The sequence below is a fragment of the Punica granatum genome, chromosome 5 (genome assembly GCF_007655135.1).
Source record: "Punica granatum isolate Tunisia-2019 chromosome 5, ASM765513v2, whole genome shotgun sequence".
In the NCBI taxonomy this organism is placed as follows: domain Eukaryota; kingdom Viridiplantae; phylum Streptophyta; class Magnoliopsida; order Myrtales; family Lythraceae; genus Punica; species Punica granatum.
In genome coordinates this window covers 96757-116597 of record NC_045131.1, presented here as the reverse complement: position 1 = coordinate 116597, position 19841 = coordinate 96757, and the positions used below count along the sequence as shown (strand labels likewise).

At 38.5% G+C, this 19841-nt stretch overlaps 3 protein-coding genes across 21 annotated transcripts; 1 reads left to right on the top strand and 2 right to left on the bottom strand.

Annotated features, from left to right (window-relative positions):
- Positions 1 to 513: 513 nt before the first annotated feature.
- LOC116208362 (isocitrate dehydrogenase [NADP]-like) lies at positions 514 to 5930 on the bottom strand. 18 transcript variants are annotated; one of them, XR_004157043.1, is made up of 9 exons: positions 5658 to 5918; positions 5300 to 5418; positions 5062 to 5126; positions 4614 to 4651; positions 4253 to 4306; positions 3273 to 4180; positions 3105 to 3179; positions 1803 to 1962; positions 514 to 1087 (listed from the first exon to the last, which is right to left on the bottom strand). XR_004157043.1 is itself a non-coding variant. In XM_031541743.1 (6 exons), the coding sequence occupies exons 4-6, from the start codon at positions 3472 to 3474 to the stop codon at positions 1030 to 1032; spliced, it is 420 nt and encodes a 139-aa protein (XP_031397603.1). In that variant the 5' UTR covers positions 3475 to 3540; positions 4614 to 4651; positions 5062 to 5126; positions 5658 to 5908; the 3' UTR covers positions 514 to 1029. The 18 variants fall into 18 exon arrangements, 6 of the variants coding, with proteins under 6 accessions (XP_031397603.1, XP_031397604.1, XP_031397605.1 ...); XR_004157044.1 differs by having other exon boundaries at positions 5300 to 5337; positions 5645 to 5917; XR_004157042.1 differs by having other exon boundaries at positions 5300 to 5337; positions 5658 to 5917.
- Positions 5931 to 8488: 2558 nt separating this feature from the next.
- On the top strand, positions 8489 to 12838 carry LOC116207023 (homeobox-leucine zipper protein ROC8-like). The gene is made up of 10 exons (XM_031539872.1): positions 8489 to 9058; positions 9530 to 9647; positions 9745 to 9936; positions 10064 to 10522; positions 10601 to 10702; positions 10847 to 11050; positions 11192 to 11372; positions 11496 to 11764; positions 11915 to 12004; positions 12223 to 12838. Exons 1-10 carry the CDS (start codon positions 8940 to 8942, stop codon positions 12577 to 12579), a joined length of 2091 nt encoding a protein of 696 aa, XP_031395732.1. The 5' UTR covers positions 8489 to 8939; the 3' UTR covers positions 12580 to 12838.
- A 940-nt stretch (positions 12839 to 13778) lies between these two features.
- Positions 13779 to 19229, bottom strand: LOC116208282 (UTP--glucose-1-phosphate uridylyltransferase-like). 2 transcript variants are annotated; one of them, XM_031541627.1, is made up of 22 exons: positions 18980 to 19229; positions 18780 to 18827; positions 18564 to 18655; positions 18390 to 18480; positions 17901 to 17961; positions 17740 to 17817; positions 17613 to 17663; positions 17432 to 17505; positions 16833 to 16905; positions 16699 to 16756; positions 16505 to 16551; positions 16353 to 16418; positions 16090 to 16122; positions 15709 to 15762; positions 15568 to 15620; positions 15420 to 15495; positions 15278 to 15334; positions 15117 to 15200; positions 14910 to 15008; positions 14695 to 14799; positions 14384 to 14455; positions 13779 to 14115 (listed from the first exon to the last, which is right to left on the bottom strand). In XM_031541627.1, the coding sequence occupies exons 1-22, from the start codon at positions 19060 to 19062 to the stop codon at positions 14089 to 14091; spliced, it is 1482 nt and encodes a 493-aa protein (XP_031397487.1). In that variant the 5' UTR covers positions 19063 to 19229; the 3' UTR covers positions 13779 to 14088. The 2 variants fall into 2 exon arrangements, with proteins under 2 accessions (XP_031397487.1, XP_031397488.1); XM_031541628.1 differs by lacking the exon at positions 15709 to 15762.
- Between the last annotated feature and the right edge of the window lie 612 nt (positions 19230 to 19841).

The following is a 19841-nucleotide window of genomic DNA, read 5'->3' as shown; positions in this document are numbered from 1 at the left end:
AAATCAAAGACGCACAGATTGTCAGCTATATATATATATGCCCACCACTCCCGCGGTGTTTACTCCCCAGCCGACCAATTCCCTCGTACACGATCAAACACTCGAATACAATGATACTTTTTCTTGTGTAACTGGAAAAACGCTACCAGTTTGATTTTACAACACAATCTTAACTCTACTCCACTTAACTTTACTTATCTTCAATTCAATTGCACAATTATTACTTTTCCATTTTCTTCATTTTTTTAACCAATCAATTTTTAACTATTCATTACTTTTTTCACAATTCGATAACATAATCATTTTTTTCTCTTAACTATTTATTATTTTTTCACACTTTTTCTGATAATTTAATAACACAATCATTACAATCCAATTAAAATCAAAATTCAATTCTACTCAACTTTAAAACCAAACACAACATTAGTGCATAGTGCAGTCAGATGGGTAGTCTCAGTATAATCTGCTTCATACTGTCTGCAAAAGGAATGAAATGGAAACATTTTTTAAAAATATAAGAAGCAGCAGCAGCAAACATAATAATGGGTGGATGAAATGAATGCATAAAATTACATGACATTGCCACCACAACAAACACAATCTCCTGATCAATTCAAGAGGGCGAAGGTGCTCAACAGCTCAGGCACAGGTGATCGATTTAAAAATAGAATCCATCCATCCCATCCATGCGCATAAGTGCTTTCAAAGAAATATATATATATATATAGCTCCCATCCCCAATCCAAAGTAATCAATTGGAAAAAAAAAGAAAAAAAAGAAAAGAAAGGCAATTGGAATTTTTTTAAAGGAGAGAAGAAATGCCCTCCCAAACAACAAACCCTTTTACCTTTTATTTCATCCATCCGACCCCTCCCTACACTCTGTCTTCAACTCCTCTCTCCCCCCCCCCCCCCCCCCCCCCCCCCCCCCCCCCCCCCCCCCCTCCCTTTTATCTTCTGTGTAGCCAAGTAAATCCAGTAGGAAATCACTAAAATTAGAAGCTTTTAGCATGTAAGCCTTGGCTGTAGCTCAGCTGCCACAGCATCTATGGAACTCTTCTGTGTTAAGGTACTGCTCCCTCATAACCCTGCAAAATATGAGAAAAACACGTACACTTTACCAGCTAAGTCGATCAACATGACCCCTAGGTGGTCACAATGAGAGCTTTATGGGCAGACCGAGGCGTGTTTTCTGCCAGTACATGCATTGACAGAAATCTATGGTCAGTTTCGAAGTGCACCCTGGTAATTGGTATCCGAAAGCCCAATGAGCTCCGACCCAGGAAGATCCTTGGATGATGAGTGCAAGATCCTTGGTCACCTTTCCGGACTCTACAGCTCCAATGCAAACTGCCTCTAATTTCTCAGCAAAATCTAGGGTGTGTTTGTATTTTAAAAAATTTTCAACTCAACTCAATTTATCTTCAATTCAACAACACAATCATTACTTATTTTTATTTTTAAAAGTTTTTTAATCATTCAATTCAATTTTTAATAAAAAATTCTCTCAACTATCTATTACTTTTTCACAATTCAACAATACAATCATTACTTAATCATTTCTTTTTCTCAACTATTCATTACTTTTTCACACATTTTCTCATAATTCAACAATACAATTATTACAAACCAATTAAAACCAAAATTCAACTCAACTTAACTCTAAATCCAAACGCACTCTAGAGTCTAGCATTGTCATCCAACTGGCCCTGTCAACATGATCATATCTTAATTTCTATTTTATGATTGTCCAAGGGAAAGCAAATCAATTACTTGAGACCATGGATTCATTTCTGCACGTACCTATCAACATCATCTCTCAACCAAGCAAAAGTAGAGGCTATGCTATTTGTGCTAGTTTCACCTCCCTTCCGGTGAGCCCTGTAATGGCAGGTCACGATACCATGAGCTGCCTCTGCTTCTTTTGTCCTCCCATCGGGGCAAACCTGAGATAAGTGGAACTCTAGTTCCAATCAATCAAGAATGAGAACGCTTCAGTAAGATGATAGGAGAAAGAGAGCTAGAGATGGAGAATAAGGAGGGACAGGAACTTTAAAGAGGACAGGACCAGCACATCCTTCTGCTTTAAGTTTTTCCTCAACTCAGTTGTGGTTTTCTCCCCCTTTCATTTATCCTTATCCAGGGACTTGTACATGCATTAACCACACATTTTATTCAAGGTCTTTTCTGCCCGTTCTCTTAAATATCGGTGAGGCTTCATCTCATCGCTCTAGCGTCAGCTCTTAAAGTCAAGAAACACATGCCAAATCATTTTCCAAATCAAGATGATTGCAACTTGTATAACAAATCACCTCTTCCTTCAAGAAAAAATAGCGACTTTTCATTTTGTATAGTTGACCATAAGACAAAAGCAACAGGATTATGCCAAATAAAATTTTCTGTAGACGGTGCATGATCACACCTCTCCTGTCAATAATTTAAAACAGAATTCATAAAAGCTAAGGGCCCTTTTGGCTCATAGAAATGAAATGGCATGGATCTCCCATCCTTCCACTCCACTCTATTATATAGTGTTACTTTTATGAATTAGAAAGAGCATTCCATTTTGACGTTCAACTTGATGGAATGATCTTTCCTTCAAAACACTTAAGTGACTGTCATTCCACCATTTCTACTAAGTTTGTATAAGTATCATATATTTTCTTTTAATTTCTTATATCTAAAAAAATCTATAGAATAATATACTGGTAAGTAAGTCTGTTTAATTTCTCATTTATATTCTCAAGTTAAACTAAAAAATAAATACTGTTCTCTTATTACAATTGTATTATACTATATGAGATCCGTTCAATTCATTTTCATTCAATTCCCATGTACCAAACCTAACCTGACAGGGAAGAGAGAGCAATGCCTAAATATGACAAAAGAAAGATGATGCTCAACACGATTTTCATGGAAAAAATGCAAAGGAAATGAATGAACTTCTGGACATGATAGACTCTATAATTCCTGAGAATATCTTCCACACAATTTGCCAATTTGGGTTTTCTAGTGAAGTCCTTATATTAAATATTTCACAAAGACAACAATGCCACCTAGGAGTAAATATCTACACAGCAGAAGAGGCGAGTAAAAGTGATCTACCAGCACAGATGTCATCAGCCCAAGAGATCCAAGGCCTTCAGTCAAACACCATTATTGTGCAATCAGAAGGCTTTTCTGATACAGGATGCAAAGAATTCAAAACCAATGATGCAAGTGGTGAGATGATGAGGTCCTTATAGATGCAAGACAACCAAATGAAGCTCTAACCTTGAGCTAAGAAGTCACTCTGGACATCCCCATCATTGTTCTTGCATGCCCATAAGTATCCACCATAAGTCCGAAGGCCATAAGCCATCATATCATCAATAAGACAATGTTCATACCTTTCCATTTTCCCTGTAAAAAAGCGATAGAAATACAAACTTGTCCCAGTCAACTTTTTAAGTGACACACTAGAACATCTCACCATATCCCAGCAGCCTCAAACTTTGATTTCCATACAGCCGCATACACTTCTTGGAACATGTCTTTGAATCTTCAAGGGTGCAATAACAGATGGCCGGATGGTATGAAGAGAAAAAGGCAGTAAGTATGGAGCATAATACTGAAAAGCATAATGCTGACATAATACATATCATATTTCTTGAGAATAGTGTTTTTGGCGCTAAGATAAAGAGGCCATTTCTTCTGATAACCAGAGCTCATTGAAGAGAAAGCAAATGCACGTATGGACTGCATCATAGCACAGATATACTTGGATCCAGGTTACACAGATAGATGCAAGTCCAAGAGCTTCTTCTTGGCCCCTAATAACAAGTTTAATAGGTGCATTCAAAATAAAGTCCTAAGAGCAAAACCTCATCTGTATTATACATTGAAAGCGCAATTCCACAGGCACCAGTAAAGTTCAAAACTTCCAACTCAGTTTTCTCATCTTTTCCTTCTGTTACTACAGATATGCATGTCGTAGTCTATATAAGTATCAAGTATCAACTATAAGTATCCAATCTCATGCAATAGCATATTACCACAAAAAACAGAGGATCATGTGAGCCATACGCCCAACTCTTACTAAAGACAAGTTTGAGTTTCCCAGCTCCTCTAATGACAGTGTCAGTAGCCCGATATTGATCACCAAAAGCATGCCTTCAAATGCATATTTGACTTCGTCCAACCTGAATAACCGGAACAGTTACGATAGCCATCTCTATTGGAAAGAGATGAGCAAAACCAACAACAATTGGTACCTGGGACGAACTGAGGAACATTCTTGCACAGGATTGGCTCTCTAAATACAGTACCTGAAGAACCCAGTCATGAGACAACAAACTTATTTCAGTAAAATTTCATAAATCGTAAAAATACTCAGCATCTCAAACCATTCAAGATATTCGAATAGTTCCATTTGGGGCTCTTTTCACACATGCTTCATCTGCGAAATGGATCCATACTAACACATATGACCCAGTCAAAACATAATTTATCATGCTTTTTTAATGAATAAATAGTATATAACATATCATGGTATCAGGACAATCAAAGTTGAAAGTTATATTACTTAATAAGGGAGACAAAAGTTCTTCCCAAGTCAAAGTCTTATATTTATACCTGGAGTGATAGTTGCCCATTTGATTGCCACATTGTACCTACACAGGGGAAAAAGGGAAGAACAATATTAAAAGCAAAAGAGAAAAAAGAAGGAAAAATTATTGGGGGAAAAAAAATCTTCAACTACACCACTGCTATGAATAAAATCTGTCACCCCAACACAGATATTTAGATGATTTAAAATTTATAAATGATAATAGTAAGTAAGGAGCATCGTAAATTTTAACTGACATTGCCATAGAGTTAAGTTAAGGGGCGAGAAAAGCCAACATAAATAGGAAAATATAAGAAAAAACAGAAGAATGAAGCAGACCCAAAAGAGATAAAATTCACCATTGGCGAGTATGATTAAAATTTTCCTCAGAAATGTTCTCCCAAAAGCATGGCCATAGCTGATATTAATATAAGATGTTTCCTCAAGGAAAAAAAAAATTGTTAGACCACGTACCCAGGATTAGGAAGATCAAGGTCAAAATACTTTGATTTCCAACTCCAGGAAGGGGAAAATGAGAGCTGCCAACACATGAAAGAATGCAATAAAACTAGGAGTACAATATGATATGCTCAATCTCAATATCAAGACACGTGTTTACGATTAGGGTTGGTCAAAACTTGATATCAACTGCTCCTACGCATTTCCACAAGCTACCGGTAACAGTACAGCTGCCTCTTCTAAAAAACTGTACCTTTGGCGTTTCCTACCAATCGAGCTTCCACTGTCCCTCTATGGTCCAGCATGAAGAACAAAGCAGAAACCTCATTCAATCACTCGGCGTCGAAAAAAAGGAAAGGAAGAGCGATGAAGCTGAGAAGGCAGGCGCAATTCAAGGTGAAGAGAAAAATGGGCAAAAGGAAATTGGTGGCAATGATCCATGTGCCGGAGATGTACATTTATCCCAAATTGAAAGGGAGATGGGCCAAAAAAGGAGGGATTGAATCATGACAGGATTTGAAGAAACGAACAGACGAGCTGCAGACCTCCAACAGCTAAGATGAAGTGCAAAAGGAAAGGAGGGAAAGAGAAAAAGTACGTGTCTGACTGACCGTCCATCTTAACGAAGCGATGCTCGAAGCCCATTGCTTCTCTTTCTTCTAGTTTGGCGGACAGATCCCAACGATATGGAGAAGAGGAGCAATCCAATTCCAATCCGTCAGTAGGAAGAGAGAGCGCTCTAAATTTCATCTAAGGAAACGAAACGAAACGAAACGAAACGAAACGCAACGCAGACGCAGGAGAGAGAACAAGACGAGAGAGCAGAGCCCCAAGCAGTTGCCAGTCAGCGGGAGCTTTTACTTTTCTTGACATACCGTTTCAGTACAGTACATTATGGGCCTCCATCTTTCCCAAATAAAATTGACTTAAAACATCCGCATTTGCATTGAATAAGCACGACATTGCTCGTAATTAAAAGATTTTAAGTTCGATACTCAGTAAAATTAATTAGATATGATAATATTTATTTTATTGTATTAGGTCCATAAAACTGTATTGTAATAAAATTATATATATTTGTTTGCCAAAAAAATTACGTAAAACTAACTCAAAAGGCAAAATTGATGTTTTTCTAATTCAATAGCTCCTTTATTTTTTTTTCTTGAAATTTTCTTATTTTTCTAATTTTTTATTTTATTCTTTTTTTCTGAATTTCTTAAAAAAAATTTGTAAAATTTTCTTAGTTTCCATAAAAATTTCCTTAATTTTATATTTTTAAATTTTGTCTAGATTTGTTTTTATATTTTATATTTTTTTATTTTTATGTAATTTTTCTAAAGTTTTTTCTTTTTTCCTAAGTTTTTTATTTCTATATTTGATCTAAAATATTTTGGAAATTAAATAAATTTTCTGAAACTTTTTTTCATTTTTCCTGAATTTTTTAGATTTTCTTTTTGGGAAAAGTGGTAATCTTCATTCAAACTCAAGGAAGAGATCGTGGGAAAGTGGGTTTTTGATCCGATAAAAAATCAAACCTATTTAAATATTCTCGGTATTATATATTTTCTTGAAAAAGGCACTCAACCTACAAAAATTGTTTATGATATTTTAAAGAAGGCGGGGGTTTTTATAGAATTTCATTTTAATCAAACGAAAGTCAATTAATGAAATAAATATAAAAAATAAAAAAGAGAGAGAAGAGGAATCATATATAGTTTTTATTATCCTTTCGTTGTAGTACTATAACGGATGATTGAGTAAAAAAAAATAAGTGGATGGTTAGGAACACCAAAATACATAAAGGATTAGTAATGGAGATTTTTTATGTAAATTATCCAAAAGGGTATTTTTCATAGCATAAAAAGAATACTAATTGGGGCTTTCAGTTTCGGTCATGTACAACACCACTATCCAAAGTAAAAGGCAAACAGATGGCAAAAACCACACCTATACATCAGTTCCTATGAAACTCAAAGTGCTGAACCAAAATCTTCATTCAAACCCAAAAAATTTTAGATTTTTTTTGTAACATTTTGTATATTTTATATTATTTTTGAATTTTTTAATGTCATGTCAGCATTCTGTTTGCCACCTCAGTGAAAATAAACAGAAACGGATGCTAGATTTGGGATGGAACTAAAAGTTGATCTATTTTTATGAGAAAAATATAATTCATGCTGGATTTAGAAAAACATGCAATATTTATGATTTTATCGCAATTAACTTCAAGAAGATTATTTTTCTTAACTTTCATCTAGAAAAATAAGAAGGATTTTATCATTGAAAAGGCTAATTAAATATAGAATTTAAGATATATGAAATTTTGTCTCAAACTTTAAATTACGAGTGAGGAATCTTTTCTCAGTCTTGGATTTTTTTTTCTTTATATAATTTCCATAATTTTCAAATTCTCTCTTTTGTTTTGTCCAATGTTTTTTGACCTGTTCCGACAAAGTTACCGTAACTTGACAGAGTATCTGGTCAGACCTCTGTTTCGGGGGAAGGTCCCCTTCGGCGAGCCATCAGCCGCCCTCCCCTCCTTCAACGGTTTATTTCTTTTTTTGTTTAATTTTTTAGTTTTTTTTTTATTTTTAAAAATTAATAGAAAAGCCATATTTGTAGGTAATGTGAACGTGACAACATATAAGCCGCCATTTCTTCGAAGCTAGGGGTCTATTATCTTATTTTCAAAGAGGGGCATTTACTAGTAGGGAGTGTGTGCGGATTTACCCTTTCGAAATTGATCAAATCTCCGAGGATACTTGTAAAACTCAATCAATTATACTGGTATCACAATTTAATTTTATATTTTTCAACCATACTACTTTATTATTTTCAGATTTCTTTTAAAAAATAACCTATAGTTGAAAGATTTTATTTCCTCAGAAAGCGCGGGTCTCCATCTATTGTCCGTGCGGTTTTTATCTAACAACAGTCGAATGCCATAGTTTTTCAATAAACTATCGTTGAATTTCCAAAATAATTATTTTTTGCCCCATTTTTCATAATGATAAGTGAGGGTGGTTCTCTCATACAGTCAGCCGCTCTAGCTAGAGATGAATGAAGTTTCCAAAAGCAGAATTACCTTAGGGGTTATACCAGACTGAGAGCATGGTTCCTAGTTTTGACAGAATAGAGATTAGGAAGTTTATTGAAGTTCTTACCCTGTAAATCCCAAATGAAAAAAAAAAAAAACAGCCACCAGTAGAGCAGATCTAATAATTCAGAATTCCAAGTAAAGTTCTAATCAATCAATCCATTAAAAATTACAAAGTTTCGTTCTACCAACTTTCCGGAATACGCTCCTACTGCCAGGCATATATTTCCAGATGTTGGCCAGTGAAATGCATTATTCACCTGACAAATTTGATCTTGAAAAGTGGGACCTAGGAATGCGAAAATGCGTGAACTTGAAACACGCCTGATACAGCAGAAAGGAAAATAAGATGTTGGTGTCTGTCTAAGTTTATTGGAGAAAACCGTGTGCATGCAGTTACTACTGAAGCAATGCGAGCTACACATGGGGGATCGGGTTAGGACAGGAGGTCTGATGTGTTTTTCCACCCTCTTATTAGCTAGATTTGGTAACAAAGCATGGAAAATCTCAGATTCCTCCGCGATATTCGCAGATTGCAGCTGTGATGAGCATGCAGCGTATTGGTCCTTTTTCGCTATAATCTGAAACTTCCATAAATACCACCATCCTTAAATGGCTTCCCTTTGCTGCACGCTCCTGCTATATTGATTGAGTAGTTGATCGTGTTAAAAAGCTGCCTCGTCGTGATATAAAGTATGTATATATATATATCTGAAAGAAACATATAGCTCTTGGCCAACCTTCTGACTGAGGCTAGCAAGCAGGCAAAACCAGGAAGGTAATATTATAGCTAGGGATGAATTCTGGGTCGGGAAGTGGATGTTCAGGTGATGAACAAGAGTCCACCAGTTCAGCTGGGAAGGGGAAGAAGAGCTACCACCGCCACAATTCCCACCAGATACAGCAGCTTGAAGCGTAAGCCCCACCTTTTTTCTGGCACCTGTATAGATTGATCGCTCCAGACCAATACCATCTTAGATTTTTATTTTTTGGTAGTTAATATACTATCTCAGATTTGTCCATTTGAACTTATGCACTCTGTCATCTTTAATGCCTGTGTAGCTCCCGGCTGGCTGTGACCTGTTAAGCCGGAATTCACATTCTATCTAGGAATTTCTTGATCGAGACTTTTTTTCCTCTTCTCTGATGTCCTTATCTTTTTTCTCCGTATATTGCTGTCAATCATGACGATATCTAACAGATAGGCCGATATTGACTATCCTTCCAAGAACCTATATAGATTCAGTTTTCCCACCCTCAGTTTTCACCTAGCCCTGGTCATTGGTTTAGCTCCAAGTTGCCTGGCTGCAAAATAAGGTCCACGTGCATCTGACTACCACTGTTTCAAGGTAGGTTTCACTTATGATTGCATGCTCGTATTCGTAGATTTTTCAAGGAGTGTCCACACCCAGATGAAAACCAGCGACGCCAGTTGAGCAGGGACTTGGGGCTTGAACCTAAACAGATCAAGTTCTGGTTCCAGAACAAGAGGACTCAAACTAAGGTGCTTTTGCTTTTTCCATTTCATCATGATATAAAATAACAGGTACATCCTATTTTCTTTCCAGTAAATTCCTGTATTTATTATTACTATCGTTCAGGCTCAGAGCGAGAGAGCAGATAACAGCACCCTCCGGGCTGAGAATGAGAGGATATACTCGGAGAACCTTGCAATTAAAGAGGCTCTGAAGAATGTGATTTGTCCGGCTTGTGGTGGTCCACCGTTTGGGGAGGAAGAGAGGCTGCGTAGCTTGCAGAAACTTCAGATGGAAAATGCACAGCTCAAAGACGAGGCCAGTTTATTTTAAATCTCCGTACTTAACAATGATCTCCTCTGTATTGATTTGGAACTTCATAGAGTAAGTTGTGCTTTACAAAATTTCACTCACTGAATTCATGTTTTTCATGGTTCCTGTGCAGTATGAGAAGGTCTCAAATCTTCTAACCAGGTACATTGGGAGACCGATATCACAGATTGAGTCATTGATGCCTGTCCGTGGATCTTCTCTGGATTGTCCATCAGCAACTTTCTCAAACCAAGGGGTGGGAAATCCGTCCTCGGACCTCAATGTAGCTCCAGCTAAAACCTCTGCACTGCCCTTGTACCAAGCAAAGGGAATTCCAGAGATGGAGAAGGCCCTGATGGTGGAGACTGCTGCAGGTGCCCTCGATGAATTGACCAAGCTCCTCCGACTCAATGAACCCTTGTGGACCAAATCATCCGCTGATGGGCGATACCTCCTCTTGCGTGACAGCTATGACAAGATATTCCCTCGGTCTAATCATTTCAAAAGCTCCAGCGCTCGGTTTGAGTCATCTAAGGATTCAGTTCTCGTCGCCATGAATTCAGTGAACTTGGTTGATACATTCTTAGATGCAGTCAGTGTCGAAAGTTAACTCTGTCTGTTATCTTCATGACGTAGAACCTTCACTAAAAAGAACCGTTGTGTTTAGCAGGATAAATGGGCAGACATGTTTCCCACAATCATTACTCAAGCAAGGACAATTCAGGTGATCGAACCTGGGATATCAGGAAGTCGGAGTGGTTCCCTGCAGCTGGTATTATTATTGTTCTTTTCCTTGTCTCAGCCATTTTTTGGCGAGAAGAACTTCTTGTTTAATCAGCCATATCCTCTCCTAGAAGAGGGATCCGTCTTTCTTTCACACTGTTATATTACTGTGTAAACAAGGAAGTCTCTGCAGATGTATGAACAGCTACATGTTCTCTCCCCTCTGGTGCCACCACGGGAGTTCTACTTCCTTCGCTACTGTCAGCAAATCGAGGTAGGTCTCTGGGTGATAGCGGATGTCTCTTACGAGAGCGTGAGCCAGAGCATCTTACCTTCTCGTTCTTGGAGGCTTCCCTCAGGCTGCATGATACAGGACATGCCCCATGGTTGTTCAAAGGTTAGTGCTGCTTGCAAGGTCGCTTTGCAACGCCTCTATTCATCAGCTGCTTGTTACATTTCCTAGTGCCATTTGCACTTCACAGCCATCAAATCTGAGCTTGTCCAGGTGACGACATTGATGATGTACGGCAATTGACAGGTGACTTGGGTCGAACATGTGGAGGTCGATGATAAGACCCAAACTCATCGCCTCTATAGGGATATTGTGTGTAGTGGGTTGGCGTACGGAGCAGAAAGATGGGTTGCTGCACTCCAAAGAACGTGTGAGAGATTAACCTACTCCATGGGCGATGATGCAGTGGCTCGCGATCTCGGAGGAGGTTGCCCTCTGATTTTATGTCCTCCTCTGTTATGCTTAGAATAATTAATGTTTAGCAAACGATGGATCGATTGGCATTAATAATGCTTTTGTTGGGGGCGTGTGTGTGTCCTGGTGTGGCCAGTTATCAGTCTGTGCGAAGGTAGGAGGAGCATAATGAAGCTAGCATGGAGGATGGTCAAGAACTTCTGTGCAACCTTGAGCATGTCTGGCAAGCTGGACTTCCCTCAGCTGTCAGAAGTGAACAACAGTGGCGTTCGCATCTCCATCCGTAAAAGCACCAGCCTGGGAGAGCCCGGCGGAACCATTGTTGGCGCTGCCACTTCTCTCTGGCTTCCTGTTCCTCCTCAAAGACTCTTCAATTTCTTCAGGGACGAGAAAATGCGAGTTCAGGTTCCACTCCTCCCTTCTTTTCTCCTCCTTTTCTCTTTTTCCTCCTACTTGCCTGTTTGGATCGCAGATTTGGAAAGATTTTATGGTATGAAAGTAAAGATGTCATGAAAGCTTAATGCCATTTGTTTCATCTTTGATGTCCTGTCCCAGTGGGATGTCTTAGCCAACGGGAATCCCGTGCACGAGGTGGCGCACATCTCAAATGGACCACATCCTGGAAACTCAATATCTATAATCCGGGTAAGGTGGCAGCTTTTCATCATTCACAATCTGAAATTGGTTTTGGAAGAAGGGTATATGCATCTAGCGAGCTACCTAGCTATGAGTTTGTTCTCAGCTAAGTAGGGGATAAGAAGGAAGTAGAACCATGTAAAACTGTATCCGCTTCATTACTTACGTGGTTTACATTACACTGCATTCTGGATAAATATTGCATGTTATGGAAACGCGGGGAGCAGCCTTACATCCCGACGGAGAACATGCTGATGCTGCAAGAGAGCTGCATAGACCACTTGGGGTCGCTAATAGTGTCTGCTCCAGTGGATGTGCCCTCCATCAATGAAGCAGTGAGCGGCGGGGACTCTTCCATCATTCCCATACTCCCATCAGGATTCATAATCTGCGGGGACAGCCGTCCAGGTCCTGGTTCCGATACGAAGGGAGGCTGCCTCCTTACAGTGGCCTTCCAGGTACTAGTGGCTGCTCCGTCCTCTGAGAATCACTTGAACCTGGACTCCATAGCGACCATCAATACACTCATTAGCTCCACCGTTCAGAGAATAAAGGCAGCCTTGAACAGCTCTCGTCTGGATTGAAGAACCAGAGAACTGCGACTACCTCCTGCTGCTGCTGCTGTCGTCCAGTCCAGTCCAGTCCCGTACTTTTTGTGTCCTCTCCGTCTCATAGCTTCAACTATCACCTTTCTTTTCCTTTGGTAATAACGTACCGTCACACATGCTCCGACTGAACATCTTCTCTTTGCTAGGCTGAATTCCTTTTGGTGCAAACCGAGTATTACCCTTACATTTTGCATATACATATATATACACATATGTATATACTGTTATTTCTTTCTTTTCTTGGTCATCTTCATTCTTAAAGCTTCGTTTGATTTCTCAATTTGATTTTAAGATTTTAACTTTAAATTTTAACTCTATTCACTGCACAATAAAAGTCAACAATACAATTTTTTTTTCATTTTTCTTTAATTTTTTAACCATTCAATTCAATTTTTAATAATAAATTCTTTCAATTATTCATTACTTTTTTCACAATTCAATAATACAATCATTACTTTTTTTCAACTATTCATTACTTTTTTATTTATTTTTTTTAAAATTCAACAACACAATCATTACAAACAAATTTAAATCAAAATCTAACTCCAAAATCAAACACATAGTTATGGTGCGTTTGATTTCAAAGTTAAAGTAATTTTGATTTTGATTGTAAAAAATGACAAATGATTATGTAATGTATTGAACTAAAAGTTAACTTTTTTGTGATTTTAACTGCGAAACCAAACGGAACATTAATATTCTGGAGTCAAGCTCTTGGAGGTTGAATTTTGTATTGGCTGAACCAAGTCCATAGTCAATTTGCTTGCAGCGCAGCGGAACAATATGAGGAACGAATAGGATGGCTTGTGTTGTGCCTACCAGAGGGTACACTACTGGGAGCTACATATATCAACTCTCTTTGGCACATTTGCCTTGCATCAAAGAGCCTACCCACGAGCAGCACTGCAAATTCTGCACCAATTTATATTCAATTGCATGTATCTCCTCCACAAACCAAGTAGCCAACACAAATCCTCGTGTAACCGATCAAATTCCTAAAGTTGGATTCACATTCAGGATTGCACACCAGAGCTTAGAAACGCTACACCTTCCAAAGCAACCACTCTTTTTTTTTTGCTCCATTCCAAAGCAACCACTCAACCTTTGGGGATTGACTTCTATCTCTATCCTAGCTAGGCATCCAAAACGAAACAAAAAAATTTGATATGGGCATCTTTTACATCAAACTGTTTTTTATATGGGACCAAAAGGCTCAAGCATTGATTGCCAATCTCATGTACCATGGAAGGTAATCCTCAACACACTGTCCAACAAAAGTAAAAGTAGCACTCCTCCTTCCACAAGGAAGGCAAATTACAAGAAAGGACAAAATAGTAAATTTTGGTTTATTGGGAAGGCTCCAGACTGCTTTGCACCAGCTGGCAAAAGCGCTTCTCTTATTTATCTACCAAAGCACCTTTATTAACACTGCTAACAGGATCATATACAACTCCCTAGCTCCACATGGGAAAGAGATGCATTTCCTTAAAGGTCCTTCGGGCCATTGATTTCCTGAACATTACGAAAAGCAAAACCTGAGTCCGCCAAACTTGACATTAATATAACAAAAAGTGGTTCTGTCTCCTCTTCATGGAAGCTCGTAAGGAGGCACCCTTTTGTTGAACCAAATGAAAAATTGCAAAGTGAGCCAGAAATAGAAGGGAAGTAAACTTGCTAAAGAGTAAGAGGGAATGTGCTTTGAACATCTTCTGCCATCTGGTCTTACACAGTGTTGATGCCCCCACGTTAAGACCATACCAATACAAACTTAGGTGCATACCTTGTTTTCAAGTACAGAGCCATCTGGTATTTCCAGTTTAACCCCAGGCTTTGCAGATATGGTCACTTTTCCCTAACAAGAGGGAGAGTTTAAATTGATAAGAAAAATTCTCACTTGCCTTCAAGCATGTTCATGGAAGTAAAAACACAGAGTGACCAGAGGAGATAAATAAAATAATAGAAACAAAACAAATCCATGGGTAGACATCAATTATTCCAAGAGCAAGTTCAACATCATCAACAGAAAATCCCTATAGAGGAGGTAAAAGATCCAGAGTCGTGAGATTGTAGAATTGTGTTCATATCTCATACCTTGAGAGTGATGCCAGCACCAAACCATACATCGCCAGACACTTTAAGGCTATCAAGTTCAATGATGCTAGGAATTGACTTGAATCGACTCAAGAAATTGCCAACCTGCCAACATCATAATCCGGGCATTATCTCTGAACAAACAAAAGTTACAGCAGGGGACATCATCAAAGTGCAAAGCTCAAGGAAAATAACAGACTAATATAGCAGCTCACCTTCTTAAATTCAGGCCCCAATTCTATCGAAGGATTTGCAGGATTCACTCTTGCTTTATTTTGAACAACAAATCCATCAACTAGATTGTACAGATCCGACTGTCATATAATGAAGGTCCCATCAGAGAAAACTTCGTTTTCTGAGACAACATTCAGGAAAAGAAATTCATGCGGGATTTCATCAACTAACTCAGAAGATATATCTACCTGCACAAGAAGCAAATCTGAAGTTGCCTTCACTGGCAAAAATCTGGATCGGGGTACATTAATTCCAATGGCGTTATCAAAGAACTGATCAATACGACAAGGCCAAATCAGATGTCAAGGTTGCAAGGAAATCCAATATCAATTTTTTGCAATGCAAGTACCCTAATTGCTGCACCAGCTGCAGTCTCCAGCTGAAGGACTTTGACTCCATCCACTTCCTATAATATTGTATAAGTATCATCTGTCTCACCAGTGCAAGCACTTAACACAAAGTGGAAAGATAAATCAAAATTATTACCATACCTTTGGGTTGGGAATGATCTCCATCTTAAGTGCTTCGGCTTCCACAAGTCTTTTAATTGCTTTCAAGTTCACCCACCTGTATAGCATGTTAGCATTCTGTCTGGTGTCTGAGAAAACTAATTAAATCACAAGAGGCAGCATAACTCACAAATTGTTTGTGTTGAAAATTTTGAATTTCTCTATTGACTTGAATTCACTTACCTGAATTAAGTGAAAGATATATCACATGCCAGTATAAGAAATGTAAATTGTCTTCATATATATAGCAGAAGAAAAGGAGCCTCTTCACTATTTGAGAAAAAGGGTGGCAGCACTCTATGCAATGAAGTACTGCAACAGTCACCTGTACTCCTTGCAGCATTCACATTATGAGGATAAACCCAGAATAAAAAAGATAAGAAATACTCAAAAGATCCTATGTGAACACCACACACCAACAGTCACCAGTACTCCTTGCAGCATTCACGTTATGAGGATAAACCCAGAATAAAAAGATAAGAAATACTCAAAAGATCCTATGTGAACACCACACACCAACCACCCCCACCCCAAAACACCCAAAAAAAAAATTTGTTAATAGTTTTCCTTTAATTGGCAGAGATGCTAACTAAAAAGTCCCTTACAGCTACCAAGCTCGTATACAAGCGGAATGGAAGAACGATTAACTCACATGTTCATCAGGGACTTGTGCAATTTCCAGTAGCTGCATCATGTAATCAAAGAGGATATGTCAGCTAATACTAGTAAATTAACTATCCAACTTGTGCGGAGGGGTGAATCTGGTTCCCTTTCTAAGTCCCAGTAAATTGATTACGAGTTTTGATTCTATAGAACCAGTTTCCCAGAGAGGAAATTGTGAATAATACGAACAGGTTGCTAAGCAACAGACAAGAGACCATGATATGACATATTATTGCTTAATAAAATATATACCTGAACCTTCCCTTCATAGGAGATGAGGGTACCACCCTTCACATCAGCTAGGGTCTTTGGTGTAACCTGCAAGATTAGACAAACATACAACACTCAATTTGGACTTCAGCGGGACCTCTTATCAGTAAAAGATGCTGATAATCCTCCAATACCTCCATACAGTACTCGTTCCTGTTTGAGACCAAATGGTTTAATATCTCTGCATAATTCAGTCAAGGACATTTGCAACTTTCATGATTTTGGTCCAAAGGCACATCTGCTCCTAAAAACATGGAAAAATATACAGAAAGAATAAAGTATAATTGCAGAGCAAGATTCCAAAAGAAGCCCAAACAGAAAAGGATACTCAGGTCAACAACGGCGCCCAAGTTGTCAGAGTTGGCAATAAACACATATTCCTTGCCCTGGAACAGATACATCAGAAAGAAGAGAGGAGAAGAAGCAAGAGCTTGAATGTAATGTTGTGTGGAAGTATGAAACCTGCGAGAGCAATGCATCAAGTTTCCCGCTGTTCATCAGGGATAGGAATATATCGCCATGACCAGGAGGATACCTTCAATTATACAAAGTTCTTGTTAGCTAAATCAAGTACAGGTTTATGGCACACTAAGTGCATAATGATAGAATCACTAATAGTATGCAATATATATCTGCTCTTGGCTAATAAAGTTTTCGGAGGTTAACTTATGAGAAAGCTTAAATTTCTTTGCAATTAGTGCACCCCTTGAATCAATGAGATCATTTTAGCACCATAAAACATCACCAACATATGTAAAACTTAACAGCATTTGAAAATGTTGTGAGGCATGATTATAATTGTTGACAATATACTTAGAAGTATGAAACTGTGCAGGATAATGGTAAAAGGGAGAAGCTGGAGGAGATAGGTATATATGATGATGCACGAGCGGATCAATGATAGCTAAAGTATATAAAGCTACAACTAATGTTAAAGGTAGAGATCACACATAGTCAGTAACTATTGATCAAACATGGGAAAGAACGTCAAAACAGGAATCTAAGGAAAGACACATATGCAGCCATCAAATCCTCTATGATAAAGCAGGCAAAAGTTTTACCATCCATCTTTACCAGTATGCCCTTTGCATGGCAAAGGCATAAAATCATCAACAACCAAGCGGGGATATTGGCTCTGCATCAATTCAGAAAAGTGTTGAAAGTACATTAAATTCACATATATGTAGTAATTTCAAAAGCAAATACCGAAATCACCGAAACAGAGATCTCATAGTTGCAAACCTGATTAAAAGTATGAATCTCGACATTTGAGTTGGAGTATTTCTCAACTATCTGCTTTTCACGGGAAGAAGTCATTTCCAAGATGTCTTAAATAAAATTGGTAAAATCAGAGCGGAAAGTTGTGTACCTTCATCGTGTCGTCATGAGTGTTAAATGAATTCATCAGTAGGAGGGGAACATTGCATTTATATGTATTATTCAGATTCTACAAAGAGAGAGAGGGCATAAGCTACCAGACAGAAAGAATGAGGAGTCCTGCAGAGAGGATAGAAAATGATAAAAGCTGACCTCAATCTGGATGACAATAAGGTCAAGAAATGTCAACCCGTTACGCACTTCGATAACAGATCTGCATTAAAGAAAGATTAGGAAAAGAATGTGTAGATGATAGGTCAACTAGAATTAGCAGACCATGCAGAAATGATAGGAAGCAAGACATCATGTACACAGCTTTGAAAAGCTAGAATGGCAGGTGCCAAAAGCATAGATAACATCCCCGCTCAGTTTTGCCCAGGTAATCTAATCAACATCATTCCTCAAACACATAGCTAGTCACTAATAGCAACCTGAAGTTGGATGTCAAGATCCAAGAAAGTGATGGCTAAACGAGCAGCGTGATAGCTATCAGGACAGCAACGATGATGATGATGATGAGGTTACAAATGAAAATAGCTGTATAGAACAATTGAGCTAATACAGGGACTAACTCCAGGCAATCGGATCTGAAGGATGGATGAAGAAGAATGTAAAACCAAAGATCAGACAGAACGGACATACTTGGGACCGGTGCAACCCATTGTCGTTCCTAGGCCTCCATTGAGTTTCAAGACGACCAGTTTGTCCAAAAGTTTCTTGGTCTCAGAGGCGTCTGCTCAGAATAGGAAATCAAAGATTACTTTTTTTTATTTTTTCAAGTGTAAAAAGAGAATCGTTATAGCGAGCAAAGATTACCATCAGGAGCGGGAGCCAAGCGGTCATAAGGAACAACCACTTCATCGGTGGGCGTCTTGATCTTGCTCCACTCGATGTGCTGTGCTTCGCCGCTGTGAAAGCGTGCATTTAAATTTGCAAAAGAAGAAAAAAAGATCAGCTGCTGCCAGGAAAGAAAGAATCATGGAAAGGGAAGGGAAGACTAGGCGATCCCATTATATGCGAAGGTTGTTTAACCTGAGATAGCGGGCGACGAGGTTGATGAAACCATTCTTCTCGTTGTCACTGGAGAGACAGAGAGAGGGAGAGAGAGGCAGAATCCAACCCAGTTTAAGCAAAGTCGTCAGATTCGAGAAGGATCATATGCTCAGAATTAAGGAAGAGAGTATGAGAAAGAGGGATGAATATATCAGGGATGAGAGGAAGGGAAGAGAGACCTGATCTGGTGAAGGCCTGCAACAGCAGCTTTCAGCTTGGACAGCTTCTCGGCGTCGGGAGCGCTCAAGGTGGCAGCAGCCATTAGCAGCTAGCTAGGGTGGTCGGACTGGGAGAGGAGGGAGGAATCCCACTTCTTCTTTACTAGAAGATGTCCAGAAGAAAATAGAAGACGGGGGGGTGAGGAAGGATGAGAGATGATGACGATGCTCCTCTTCTATGATTCTGCTGCTTTCTATGATTCTGCTTACTTGCTTATACAGTACAGACATATATACAATAGAAATAGAATACAGTACATACGACCGCCGTAAATAAATAAATGAGTAAACCAACAATTTGTCCCCCAATATATTGACGGTATATCAAATTAGATCTCAAAATTTTTTTATATTAAATTAGATCTTGACAAATTAAATATATATCAGATAATCATTTTTGTTTATTTACTGTTTAATAGTGTACGAAAATATCTGATGTGACATTATTTGTACATCATATTATATCTTCTATCGGAAAGTTTCATCTAATTTTTAAGAATAGACGGACGAAAATAACAATATGATATATATTTAATAGGTCAAGATTAAAATTGATGTAAATTTTTTTTTAAAAGTTAGACTGACAGAGACCCCGGGGGGAGGGGGAGAGGACAATGGGCGTCGAGCGTGCGGTAAAAATAACTCACAATAGTTCCCACTTGCTCGGTCAAGTGGCTGTGTATGTAGATGATAGACATAACTTACTGCTGATTCAAGTCCAGTTACAGGACTTTACTGTAAAGAAAAAACAAAAAGGAACAAATAAATACTGTAGTAAAGGAGAGAAAAATAGACTTACCGAAAAGCAGGGGGGGGGGGGGGG